The sequence below is a fragment of the Microcebus murinus genome, chromosome 26, assembly GCF_040939455.1.
Source record: "Microcebus murinus isolate Inina chromosome 26, M.murinus_Inina_mat1.0, whole genome shotgun sequence".
Classification (NCBI taxonomy): Eukaryota; Metazoa; Chordata; class Mammalia; order Primates; family Cheirogaleidae; genus Microcebus; species Microcebus murinus.
In genome coordinates, this window is record NC_134129.1 from 16,185,335 (window position 1) to 16,197,427 (window position 12,093).

A 12,093-nucleotide genomic window follows, 5' to 3' on the forward strand; every position below is an offset into this window, starting at 1 on the left:
ACTATTTAAATCGGTATCTCTAGGGCCTAAGCATCAATGCTCTTTTCAAGCTTCCCAGGTAATTATGATATATAGCCAAAGTTGAGGACTACAAATCTAACAGCAAGTTCAAGAAAGAGACTTAAAAACATTCTGTTCTCCTCTAAAAAGAATTTAAAATAGCTAATAAAAATTAATATTTAACTCTGTATTACCCAATAAATACAAAGTCATACTCATCAAAGTCTGGTAATTAAGGTATAGCTATTGTTCGTTACATATTTTCATACTGATCTTTCAGCTGTATAGACTGACATGTCCTGCCTCTAACCCTGTGTGTTTTACTTTCACAAGCACAAGAATAATTTTCTCCATAGTGCACACACAATTTATAAAGAAAATTTAATATATTCTAATGTTTAGGCAAAGATTTATTAATGAAAAACCCTGTCCAGAAAGATCACATATGTCCAAAACTAAAAATCACAGAATTTAAAATGTTGTCTTCAGGACATATAATTTATTTTCTAGACTGAGAAAGCCTGCGATGAAGGCAGAGATCCAAGGGAAACTAACCCTGGGTGTGCCTGATCTTATCTTTGCAGCCCTGCAACAGGTGCTTTCACAAACCGAGAAGTTATTTAATTCTTACAAGTACATTATAAGTAAGGTGTAAGTCCAATTAGTTTTATTTCCACAGATGTGGAAAGAGGCTCTTTTGCATAGTGAAGTGGCAGCACCAGGATTCAGGCTCAGTACAGCCACTCCAAATCCCTCCTCTACTTCCATACTAAGTGTTTTCCATACTAATTCTCCTGGTGCCAGAATTTTTTAAATGGTACTTACTTTTTAGCTCTATTTAAAACAAAACAAAACTTTGAATGCTTAAAGGTGAAATGTGCTCCAGTTGACTCACTGGAGAACATAAATGTGTTCAATTAGTGTAGTCAAGTTTAGTCACTTCTGTATAGTGCTTGGAATAAAGCCTTTCCTGCCAAATTTATTCTTAATCTCATGCTTTTAAGTGTATCACTGATAGGAAAAGACATAGCTCTACAGGAAACTAAAAAAATTAAAAGCCCTGATATGTATATGGCTGTTGACATAAAATCTTATGAACTTTCCACTGTTTTGTAGTTCCAAAACAAACAAAAAAAAAATCTTATGAACTACAGACTACAGTAACAATGCATTCAGAGTGTTCAAATACCACTAGGTATGGGTCTATCTTTTCAGTAGGTTATCTCACCAAGGCATAAAAGTAGACAGTTCAAGAACAGATGAAAAGGTCATTCTTAGATACAGTGTTCATTTAACATCCAGTTTTATTACAAGGATTGTATTTGCCTATTACAAGAAATACAAGGTTTAAATGTATTAGTGATTCAAGACTGAAAAGTAATTTTCACTATTCCCCATTCAAGAGCATGAATCAGTTAAAAACATTCTTAAATTGGGATGTAAACGTAAGAACAACTGAGCCTGAAACTTAAGTTCTACAAGGAGCAAAACTTGATAATATAAAATGAAACAAAATATAGAAATAACCTGCACATTAGGATAACTTTATAGCAATCATCCATATTGCCAACTTTAATTTTTTGCATTCACTAAAATTACTTCATTCTTCTTACTAATTGGCTTTACAAGAGTTATGAATTCAAATTTATAAAGCAAACTTATACCAATAAAATGCCATCATTATACACAAGTTAGCTTGAAAAATACTGTTAAGTTTGAAAAACTCTACATTATACAAATTAAGAGCAACAAGCATGAGGTAAGAAGGCCAAGTTTTCAAATATAGTAACTTATGAAAAGGATATCAATCATTATTTATTTGCTTCTTACAAACAGATTTAAGTAATGCCTCAAACTCCACATTTGTCAGTTACATTAAATACAAGAGATGGAATCTGGTTTTCTGTCTTATGCTATTTAAGTGTGTGTGTTTATCATATACACACACACACACACTATTTAAAAAGAGAAAAAGTAGCTTTTATCTAAAGTATTTATTTTTGGAATTTTCAAAAACAGAAAATACAGGGTCAAATTTCCTACTACACACATTCCCTAAGACTAATCACAAAGTCAGAGTAGAGAGTTTTTTTGTTTCCAAAGCATCTTTTTTGGGAGGAGGAAGAGGGAGTACAGGGGTAGTTCATATAGAATAATCATTGACTTGTATCACTTGCAAGTATGAGAACCAGGATCTTCCCTATAAACCAGCCACCTTATGTCAAGAAATAAAATACTATACTAAAAAGTATAATGGCTTACGTAAAAAATTTTACGTTAAATAATTATTATAAAGAGAATTTCAGATATTAAAACAATAAAGCAAAAGAAACAGCTATAAAGTTTAAAATAACATAACAAATTTTAAGTATTTCTATGCCTTTGCCTACAAAAGTCAACTTGCTTGAACTGTAGGTATTTAAAGGTAGAAAACCAGGTATTCTAGTCCTGGCGTTGCCTCTTAACTTTAGCTGCAAATTTGGACAAATTCCCTAATTTCTCAGATCTCTTTTTCCACTGCAAACCAGGGACTAGTCAGAAATAAAGAATTTCAGGACTGAAAAGGCCTTCCGGATTACACAATCTAGCCCCACCATGCTACAGACGTGGTAATGGAAGCTCAAAGACTTCAGGCAACTTTCCTTAATTCACACATGTAGTTACTGACAAAACTAAACCTAAAATCCAAATCCAATACTACTGCCATCAAACAGCTTTAAGTTTAAGATTCATTACCAATAGCAGCATGATAATGAATTTATAATTAAAGTTCTTATTGCTCGGTCCTTTTAGGATCAATAGTAAATAGGCTGTCCACATTATTGGCTTGGTTAAATATAAATCCAAGCATTTCTTTATACACTATAATAATCAAGTTAGTTATTACACAGAAGCATCTGCAAAACTATTAAACTTTTGCATTGCACAAAAATGTCAAATATGAAAAGGATCATACACTTCACACTTGTCAAATTTAACTTTCCTTTATTTAAAATAACTCTTGAAATCTCTATTGGTTTCTCAAATAGAATGTGTTTAAAAAACAAAGATCAGTATCATATCATACATACAAAAAAGTCAATGAATACTTTTAAAAAATAAGATGAACACTTTCATTCCTTAACCTGCTAAAGCAACACATGCAACTGACACTATTCTAAGAATACTGATAATCTATTTATATCCATATTAGTTACTAGACATTTTGTTAAATAGTCTTACTCTCAGATGAATACCCACTTTTAAGAATGACTAGCCTTATTCTCCTCTAATAGGAAATGGTATCAAAGCAAATTGAATAGAAATTCTTACAATTCATGTAGAATATAAAACTAAGACTGTACAGAAAAAAGAAATCTAAGAAAATCAAATTTTGATAGTATTTTCTCCCTTTTTCTTTTAGTTGTTACAATCAAAGGTATCTGACCATGATGTACATATTTTAAAGTTTTTAAGTAATTAAAAGCACATTAATATAGCATCAAGCTCCCAAGAAAGAAGTTTAAAATTCTGCAACTACAAAAACAAAATTAAACCTCATATACTATAATTATTAAAACCTCAAATGGTACATTAGGAAGGAATCTTGGTCTATATTTCAAAGTCAGGCAACAAAGTATAATCTCCTAGATTGATTGCTGTTGGCAGTATGCTTTCAGACCCTAACACAGTTGCTTCTCCTAATATCCCTTAGGGATGATGTTATTATTTCCATATTTCGGGCTCAGAGAAATTATATTTGCCCAATGTTGTATGCCTTATAAACATAAGATGTGGAACACAAATCAAGATTCTATGGGGGGGTAGGTCATTAGTAAAAGCTTAACAACAATAAAGGAAATAGTACATTCCAGGACAGCTGTATACATACTTAAAGAAATAGCAGGTTTAGGATGGGCGCGGTGGCTCACGCCTGTATCCTAGCACTCTGGGAGGCCGAGGCGGGCGGATTGCTCGAGGTCAGGAGTTCGAAACCAGCCTGAGCAAGAGTGAGACCCCATCTTTCTACCATAAATAGAAAGAAGTTAATTGGCCAACTAAAAATATATATAGAAAAATTAGCTGGGCATGGTGGCACATGCCTATAGTCCTAGCTACTCAGGAGGCTGAGGCAGAAGGATTGCTTGAGCCCGGGAGTTTGAGGTTGCTGTGTGCTAGGCTGACGCCACAGCACTCCAGCTGGAGCAACAAGAGTGAGACTCTGTCTCAAAAAGAAAAAAAAAAAGGAAGAAAAAAAAAGAAATAGGTTTATACACTGTAGCTGGAGATAAGGATTGGAATAATTTAGTGGAGTCAAATTTTACAGGTCCTAAATATGGCTGTTAGATGTTTGTTATTCAATAAGTAATGAAAAGCACCTGGGGAATTTTTAATAGGCTATGGTATAAGAAAGAAGAATTAACCTGTAGCAAAGGGGAGAAAAAAACATATACTAAGCACCCATTAGTGTGATTCAATACAATTTATTATTATATATTATAAAAGACCAGAAAGATGAGTGGCAAGATACATGGTAGGTCTTAATTCATAAGGTAACTAAAAAACCCACAGCTGTTCCCTGAAAAAGCATAATCTGGGAGGTAAAAATATGGTGCAAAATTTATTAACTTACTAATAAGACAAAACAACACTGATGATCTAAACATCAGGGAGTATCCAATGTTTAAAAACAGCCTTACCTTAGGTCAGGTGATTCGGCCCTCCCATATCGATCCTGCCACTTCCCAACGCTTGAATTGGCTTTTCTGGAGGCAGTACTTGTCTGAGACTGAGAAGAGGTGCTGTTTCTGGTGAGATAAATTTTCTATGTTTTTTCTTACATATTGTTGCCTCTGACCCCCCTTGTTCTGTTTTTTTTTTTCCTTGACATGCTTTTTATAAAGTCCTTGAGCATGTTCCTATAGCATCATTCTCAAATCATAAAACACTTGCTGTGGTGCTAAGACTACTAGTGGTATTTAAATATAGATGTGTTATCAACACTTTATTAACTCCAGAATAGTATTAGAAATATTTTTCAACACAGATAGTATGATGTCAAAATGCACAAATGAGGAAACAAACAAGGGCTTACATCAGGTTATAATACATTATCAAGAAATAATTTCTGTGCCTCTATTTATTAACAATTTTTGCAGTTTCACAAAATCTTACTCAAAATTTTGGTAGTTCTTTCTCTATATTCTTCAATAACAGACACAAGTATTGTTAGTGCAAGCAGTTAACAGTGACACTTTGACGTGTTTCATGAAAACCTATACTAAATATACATTTTACGAAAATTACATTTCCAAATAACTCTCTCAAAGTAAAATTCCAAAGAGGTTAACTTTATCCCTGGTGACATACTCCATAAGAAAAGAAAAAAAAAAAGAGCTCAGCTATTTGCATTCTTGCCAATACAAACATTCTTTCAAAGCAATAGGAAAAATTTATGTAAAAGAAACACAGGAAGAATAAATAAGAAACTAAATGAAATGAAATGAAAGAAATGGGGAAAAGAGTGACAAATCTTTGTATACCTTTGGATAGCTTAGCCTTGCCTTTGGAACTACGTTAAATGTTTTATATATGCAACAATATCATAAAATTAAATCAGTAAGCATGGAGGAAAAGCAATGCTAAAACTGAATACAAACAGATGTTATGAACCAAATTATATTTTAAATGACTAATATAATCATTCTGAAATAAACTTTTGACTATATGCCCTCAGTCTAAAAAAGAAAAAGAACTGCAAACAAATCTTGAACTCTATTTAACTGGTTTGTTCTTTAAAATGATTAAGAGTGGAAGTTCTGAATCCATTGTATGTGTATTTTAAGATTAATTAAAATATATATATAAATAAATACATATATATATATTAAAAAGGTGTTGAGAGCCAAGTTTTCACTATGAGAAAAGTGATGCAAAATGGAATAGGAAAAAGGAACTAAGTCAAACTGGAAGTTTGTGAAACATGATGATTCCATGATTTAAATGTTATATAAAAAATACATATGGCAATTTCATATTGAAATTGTTAATTTTTTCCTAGCTCTGAGTGCTGAAAAGGCCTGGAAATAATAATAACCCAGTACATGAAGCACAGTTAGCACCCTGATCTTGATTTTAATTACCGTTTCCCACTAAAGGAATCAGGGTGCCTTTGAGAAACGGCTGCTTCTAGGGAAGAGTCAGAGCAAGTACAAGACAAGCCTGGAGTATCTTGGTAATGCCAAAGAGCAAAGAAATCCTCCAAGAAAGATGATGGAGACATGTCAAAAGGTCATAGGAGCTGGTTTGAAGAGGTTTCCCTTAACCAAATTTCAAATAATTTGAGCACCACAATGAATTATAGTGTATATAAATCATATACACGGTTTATATACTACATACATACATGGTTTATATACATTTATAAACCACACATACACACTCTCTCACACATAAAATAAATTTAATGAGTCTAAGTGACAGTAAGTTGGGGAGTAGGAAAGCCCAGTTTTAAAGCAGCATGCTGACCAATAAATGTTAAGAAAATGAAGAGTTAGAGAACCACTATTTTGCAGCTATTATAGTAATAACTAAAGTAAAAATCATCAGTGAATGCTAAAATTCCTGTAAAGTTTGAATAGGATATTTACACATAGTGCTCCCACAAATTACTTATTAAACACAAAGGGAAAAATAGTACCTTCACATTGTAGAAACCCGAAAACCACCACCACAACTAAGTGATTTAAGTTATGATCACTAACGAAACAAGGGGCAAACTGACATCATGAATCTCCAAGCTGAGCACTGAAAAGGACACACCGCCACTTACATAGTGTTTCTGCTCCGAAGCAAAACCTGAGTCTAATCATGGGGAAACACCAAGCAAAACCAGATTCAGGGACCATATACAAAACAACTAGGCAGTACACTTACAAAATTCGATGTGAAGAAAAACAAAGGCTGAGAAGTTGTTCCAGATTTGAGAAGAATAAAGAGATAAAATAATTAAATGTAATGAATGACCCTAGATTGAATACTAAATCAAGGAGCAAAGAAAAAGAAATGCCATAAAGGACATTACTGGGATAACTGGCAAACTTCCTAGCCTATAATTACATAAAAATACAGATTCATTGTTAAATTTTCTGACTTTGCTAGCTGTGCCCTACAATTACGTAACATCTCTCCTTGTTCTTAGGTAACACATGCTGAAGTATTTAGAGGTAAAGGGGCACAACATGAAAAATCAACATTCTCAAATGGTTCAGAAGGAAAAATGTTAAAGAAATTATAAAGCAAATATGACAAAATTATATTAACTGGTGAATCTGGAAGTTCTTTGTACTTTTGCAACTTTTTGTAAGTTTGAATTTTTATCAAAATAAAACATTTTAAAAATGAAAACAGGGCCGGGCAAGGTGGCTCACGCCTGTAATCCTAGCACTCAGGGAGGCCGAGGTGGGCGGATTGCTCGAGGTCAGGAGTTCGAAAACAGCCTGAGCAAGAGCGAGATCCCGTCTCTACTATAAATAGAAAGAATTAATTGGCTAACTAATATATATATATATAATATATATATATAAAATTAGCCGGGCATGGTGGTGCATGCCTGTAGTCCCAGCTACTCGGGAGGCTGAGAGGCAGGAGGATTGCTTGAGCCCAGGAGTTTGAGGTTGCTGTGAGCTAGGCTGACGCCACGGCACTCACTCTAGCCTGGGCAACAAAGTGAGACTCTGTCTCAAAAAAAAAAAAAAATGAAAACAAATGAAGAAGGCATAAGAGGGCTTCTAGTGATAATGGTAATGGTCTGTCTACCAATCTATATGCTGGTTTACATGGGTGTGTTTAGCTTGTGAAAATTTATCAAGATGTACATTCATGATGTGTCACTTTTCTGTATTTATCTCAAGAAAAGGTAATACAAAAAAGTGTAAAGATTAAGCAAACATTCTGATATATTAAATACCAAATATAACAATTTACTTAACAGTGCCAATTTGCTGGTAAGTACAGAAAGTTGGCAACTCACAGTTCTACTGATAAAGTACAAAAAACCATGAAAAAAGGTACAAACATATTAACAGCTATCTATACATTAATAAGGGGATCTAAGATTTTAAACAATTAAAAGACAGTGTTTAGGTCTGTAGTACAGCTCATTAAATAGCTGCTGTATAGACTTTATATATCTTAATAGCATTACTATCTTCTCCCTAAAGTCAGTAAAATTTTACTTTCAAAGATGTCTACCTAATCTCCATAAATATAATGAACAGAAAAAAATAATATTTTTAGGGAAATAATTCACAAGGACTGAAAAGTATCCTTTTGATAAAATGAAGATGAGTCCAGAAAACAAACTTTTCTAATGAGTAATGGTGCTGTCCTTTATATACAAAATTGACAGTATTACCAAGCTAAGTAGTTTCTATAAGATGTGGAGGTAATTATTCATTTTTTTTTTAGTACTAATAGATGTGGTAATTTTTCCATCCTTTATTTCCTTTTTACTGTCCCTTACCCATCTCTGCACTCCCATCTGTCCTTATTTCTCTCTCCTCAGATCCATGGTCGACTGTTACAATCACTCCCTTGTCAATCACACTCATGTTCCTGGCCCCTCTACCCCTTTTTCATATGTGGCTGCTATACTCTTAACCCGTTAAATCCAACTCTGACTCCATGAACTCCATGAACACTCACATACCTGACAAGAGTGAGAGAAACACGTAAGAACAAGCTTGACCTGTCTCATTTTAAACCCATAGCCATTAACCTCAACTATGAAACTACTAAAAGAAAACACTGGGGAAACACTCCAGGACATTTGCTCAGGGCAAAGAGTTCTTGAGTAATACCTCAAAAGCACAGGCAACTGAAGCAAAAATGGACATACAGGATTACATCAAGCGAAAAAGCTTCTGCACAGATTAGGAAATAATCAACAAAGAGACAACCTACAGATGGGAGAAGATACTTGCAAACTACCCATCTGACAAGGGATCAATAACTGGAATATACAAGGAGCGCTAACAACTCAATGGGAAAAAAAAATCAAATAACCAGATTAGAAAATGTGCAAAGGATCTATACAGACATTTCTCAGAAGACATACAAATGACCAATGGGTATATGAAAAAATGCTCAACCTCCTTAGTCATCAGAGAAATGCAAATCAAAACTACAAAGAGATTATCTCACCCCAGTTCAAACGGCTTTAATCAAAAAGACAGGCAATAACGAATGCCAGCAAGAACACGGAGAAAGGGGAACCCTCATACACTATTGGCGGGAATGTAAATCAGTACAGCTACTATGCAGAACAGTAAGGAGGTTTCTCAAAAAACTAAAACTAGAACTACCACATGATGTAGCAATCCCACTGCTAGGTATATACCCAAAAGAAAGGAAATCAGTGTATCAAAGAGCTATCTGCACTCCCATGTTTATATTTGCCCTATTCACAAAAGCCAAGATTTGTAACCAACCTAAGTGTCCATCAACGGGTGAATAAAGAAAATGTGGTACATATATATAATGAATACTATTCAGCCTAAAAAAAAAAAGAATGAAATCCTGTCATTTGCAACATGGATGGAACTGGAAAACATTACATCAAATGAAATACGCCAAGCACAAGAAGACAAATATCATGTGTTCTCACTCATATGTGGGAGCTAAAAATTAAAACAACTGATCTCATATAGATAAAACAGAATGATGATTACCAGAGGCTGGGAAGGGTAGTTGTAGGGGAAGAAGGGGAAGAATAAAGTGGGCATGGTTACTGGGTACAAAAATATAGTAAAAATATAGTTAGAATGAATAAGATCTAGTATTTACAACAGGGTGACTATCTATAGTCGACAATGAGTTACTGTATATTTTAAAATAACAAAGAGTGGAATTGGAATGTTCCTAACATAAAGAAATGATAAGGCTGGGCGCGGTGGCTCACTGCCTGTAATCCTAGCACTCTGGGAGGCCGAGGACGGGCGGATTGCTCGATGTCAGGAGTTCGAAACCAGCCTGAACAAGAGTGAGACCCTGTCTCTACTATAAATAGAAAGAAATTAATTGGCCAACTAATATATATAGAAAAAATTAGCCGGGCATGGTGGCGCATGCCTGTAGTCCCAGCTACTCTGGATGCTGAGTGAGGAGGATCGCTTGAGCCCAGCAGTTTGAGGTTGCTGTGAGCTAGGCTGACGCCACGGCACTCACTCTAGCCTGGGCAACAAAGTGAGACTCTGTTTCAAAAGAGAAAAAAAAAATAAAAAAAAGAAATGATAAATCCTTGAAGTGATGGTTACCCCAAATACCTCATGTGATTATTACCCATCATACGCTTGTATCAAAGCATCAAAAGTACTCCATAAATATATACAAGTATTAACCATAATAATTAAAAATAAAAAAATTTTTAAAAAGGAAGAAAGAAAAGTTAGAAATATACAGTAGTCCTCCCTTACCCTCAGGGTATAAGTTCTAATACTCCCAGTGGATGCCTGAAACCACATGTAACACCAAATTCTATATATACTACGTTTCTTCTATACATACATACCTATGATCAAGTTTAACTTATAAATTAAGCATAGTAGCAGATTAATAACTAATAAAAGGAGAAAAATTACAATATATAGTAATAAAAGTTATATGAATGTGGCCTCTCTCAAAAGTATTTTATTGTACTGTACCATGAGTAAACTGAAACTGCAGATAAAGGGGGACTACTGTATAGTTTCTCTCTCCATGTCAATTTTTACTAATTTATTCCTATCTGCATATAAAAATGCTGTAATTTCCCCCATCTTGAAAAAAAGCCCTCTCTTGACCTCACATTTCCCTCCAGCTACTCCCTAGCAATCCTCCTCTTTTCTCCTAGTTTGTTCACATAGGAGCCAAAGACTATTTCAGACCTTCTCTCTTCTCACACACTCAACATCACCTTCCACTATCCTCATTCTCACCAGATAAGTCTGCACCTTCTTTTGCTGGGAAAAACAGAAGCAATCAGAAAGAGAACTTTCAATTATTTCCATTACCATTATTTACCCACCCACCTCTGCTGGTACTCTGCATGTGACTAAGAATGAATTGTCCAGGCTTCTACTTGAAGCTAACCCCTTTCATTTGTATATTATACCCATCTCTTACGCCTTATTAAGAACCAACAATTGCCCCATCTCACTTCTTTCACCAATTTCTCCTTAATTAACTCATTCTCATAGGCATACAAAATGCTATAATGTCTTTCATTTTGAAAAAACTTTCCTCTTATAACCTCCAATTTCCCTGCAGGTATTTTCCCATTTCTCTAGCCCCAACAGGAAAAAAAAAAAAATAGAAAATCGCCAATGTTTTCTCCTTCAATTTTAATTGCTTTCCTCCCATTTTTTTCTTAAACTCATTCCCAATAGTTCTTTTATCTTTACCTTAAACTACTGAAAATGATCCTGGGTTGGGATCACCAATGAATGACCCTCACATTTTAAAATCCAATAGTCATTCTGAGCCTTCATCTTCTTGACCCATCAGTCAGTAATATTTAATAGTTGATCATTTGAAACATGTCCTTTTTGACACATACACAGGGTTTTCTTCCTATTTCACTTGGTCTCCTCTTACTGGTTCATCCTTATTTTTCTGACCTACAAGGGAATGCCCAGGCTCTGTCCTCTTACCATTTCTCTATCAATTCTTATCTCTTTTACAGTCCTGTAAGTACTATTTAAACACAGATTATCCCCCCCCCCTTTTTTTTTGAGAGTCTCACTGTTGCCCAGGGCTAGAGTGCTGTGGCCTCAGCCTCCCTCACAGCAACCTCAAACTCCTGGGCTCAAGTGATCCTCCTGCCTCAGCCTCCCAAGCAGCTGGGACTACAGGCATGCCCCACCATGCCCGGCTAATTTTTTTTCTATTTTTACTAGAGACGGGGTCTGGCTCTTGCTCAGGCTGGTTTCAAACTCCTCACCTGGAGCAATCCTCCTCCCTCAGCCTCCCAGAGTGCTGAGATTACAGGCTTCAGCCACCTTACCCAGCCTATCCCCAATGTTTATCTCCAGCTCATACTCCTCCCTCTCTACTCCAGATCCATACAGCCAACTT

The 12,093-nt window shown here is 35.0% G+C and overlaps 1 protein-coding gene across 21 annotated transcripts in view; it reads right to left on the bottom strand.

Moving 5' to 3' along the window:
- FIP1L1 (factor interacting with PAPOLA and CPSF1) overlaps nucleotides 1–12,093 on the bottom strand; it is a 71,219-nt gene that overhangs the window by 35,693 nt on the left and 23,433 nt on the right. For 12 of the 21 annotated variants that reach the window (XM_075997772.1, XM_075997769.1, XM_075997779.1 and 9 more), the window contains one exon: nucleotides 4,680–4,787. The exons of the other annotated variants lie outside the window; for them this stretch is intronic. In XM_075997772.1, coding sequence (XP_075853887.1) covers nucleotides 4,680–4,787 — 108 coding nt within the window. The remainder of the gene's footprint in view (nucleotides 1–4,679; nucleotides 4,788–12,093) is intronic. 21 annotated transcript variants of the gene reach the window in all.